We start from the raw sequence: 1,501 nt of genomic DNA, 5'->3' as shown, positions 1-1,501 counted from the left end.
GGGGGCGGCCGTGATGCAGCAGCGGCCGGGCCGGGGCCCGCAGGCCGAGGCGCAGGTGAAGACGCGGCCACCGAATCCTGATCCGCAGGTCATGGTGCTTTAGAAGTTGGGTTGCAGAGCACAGGAGAAGAGATCTGGAGTCCTGATGGAAACTCCAATGTGCTCCGCAGGGTGCCTCAGTCCTATTTATCTTCAGATTCCGAAGGGGCTCGGCTATGAAGACGGGGTTGGGGCAATTTGGGCTTTATGGGCTTCGGCGGTTAGCCGGGTCCAACGCCTCTCCAGAATGTGCTTTAATGGTGGAGTGGCCCACACCCTCTTCTTTGTAAATGATGCCAGCCCTTGGGCCGTAGGGGGACTCAGCATGTTTCATCTTCAAAGTGCCTTGCCAGCAGGGCTTGTACCCATGTGTGGAATGGGGAGGGCAGGGCAGGGCCGGGACAGGAGAAGGGAGGCCCAGTGCTGGGGAAACCGGGAGCAGGAGGGGGCCTGTGTGTGGGGTGTGATGGAGGGAGGAGGGAGCCCGGGACAGAATGAGCTATTAACAAGTAACATCAAGATATTTCCATTCCAGTAGTGGGTAAACTCCTAAAACAAAAATCTGGATTTTGTCATCTCCGGATTGTTTGTTCAGTCTACTGATGAAAACATGTGATTTTTTTCTACCATGGCAGCAGTCATCAGATTATTTAATATTTGTCTTGTATGTCTTTTTCAACTCTTACGAGAGTTTCCAAACATAGAGAAAAGTTGAAATAATACAACAACCACCCATAGATGCACCACCTAGACGCTTAGATCTGCCAGTTGTCAGCATTATGCCAAATTTGCTTTCACATTTGCCCATTTACTCGACAGCTGCAGAAAGCATGACATGTGACCCTAAATACTTCAGTGTGCATTTCTTAGGAGTAGGGGCAGTGCCATTTTCACACATGAGAAAATTAACTATAGTTCCGAAGAACCACTTACTGTCCATTCCGTATTCAATTTTCCCAATTGTCCTAAGAAGTTAAATAGGTTTTATGTGATTTAACTTCAGGCTCTATCTCTTGTATTTTCTGGAACTTGGAAACTAATTCTAGGTCTGGGCTGTCCAATACGGTAGACAATAGGCACATATGATTTGAATTTAAATTAGTTAAAATTAAATAAATTAAAAATCTAGTTCCTCAATTGCACTGTCCACATTTTAAACCCTTAATATCTACATGTGACTAGTGCCTACCTTATTGGACGGCACAGATAAAGAATATTTCCATCATCACATAAAATTTTATTAGACAGCACTGGGCTAGAGGCTTGATTAGGTTTATATTAAATGAGAATAATACTTTATAAGGGATGCTGTATAACTCTTATTGTATCACCTCAGGAAGCACAAAATGTCAGATTGGTGATGCTCAGTTGGATCACTTGAGTGCATTTCCCCCTTTACCATTAGAAATAACTCTGTAGGGAAACATAGGTCCTATTTTGATAAGAGGATATTTCCTTTTTA

The 1,501-nt window shown here is 44.6% G+C and overlaps 1 protein-coding gene across 1 annotated transcript in view; it reads left to right on the top strand.

The window, feature by feature from the left end:
• Positions 1-13: 13 nt before the first annotated feature.
• LOC103607680 (putative keratin-87 protein) overlaps positions 14-1,501 on the top strand; it is a 15,107-nt gene continuing 13,619 nt past the window's right edge. Inside the window, exon 1 of the mRNA XM_008592156.1 lies at positions 14-88. Coding sequence (XP_008590378.1) covers positions 14-88 — 75 coding nt within the window. The remainder of the gene's footprint in view (positions 89-1,501) is intronic.

The sequence above is a fragment of the Galeopterus variegatus genome, unplaced genomic scaffold (genome assembly GCF_000696425.1).
Source record: "Galeopterus variegatus unplaced genomic scaffold, G_variegatus-3.0.2 Scaffold7624, whole genome shotgun sequence".
Lineage (NCBI taxonomy): Eukaryota > Metazoa > Chordata > Mammalia > Dermoptera > Cynocephalidae > Galeopterus > Galeopterus variegatus.
Note: the sequence above shows the minus strand (reverse complement) of the source record. Positions and strands in the feature narration are given on the sequence as shown.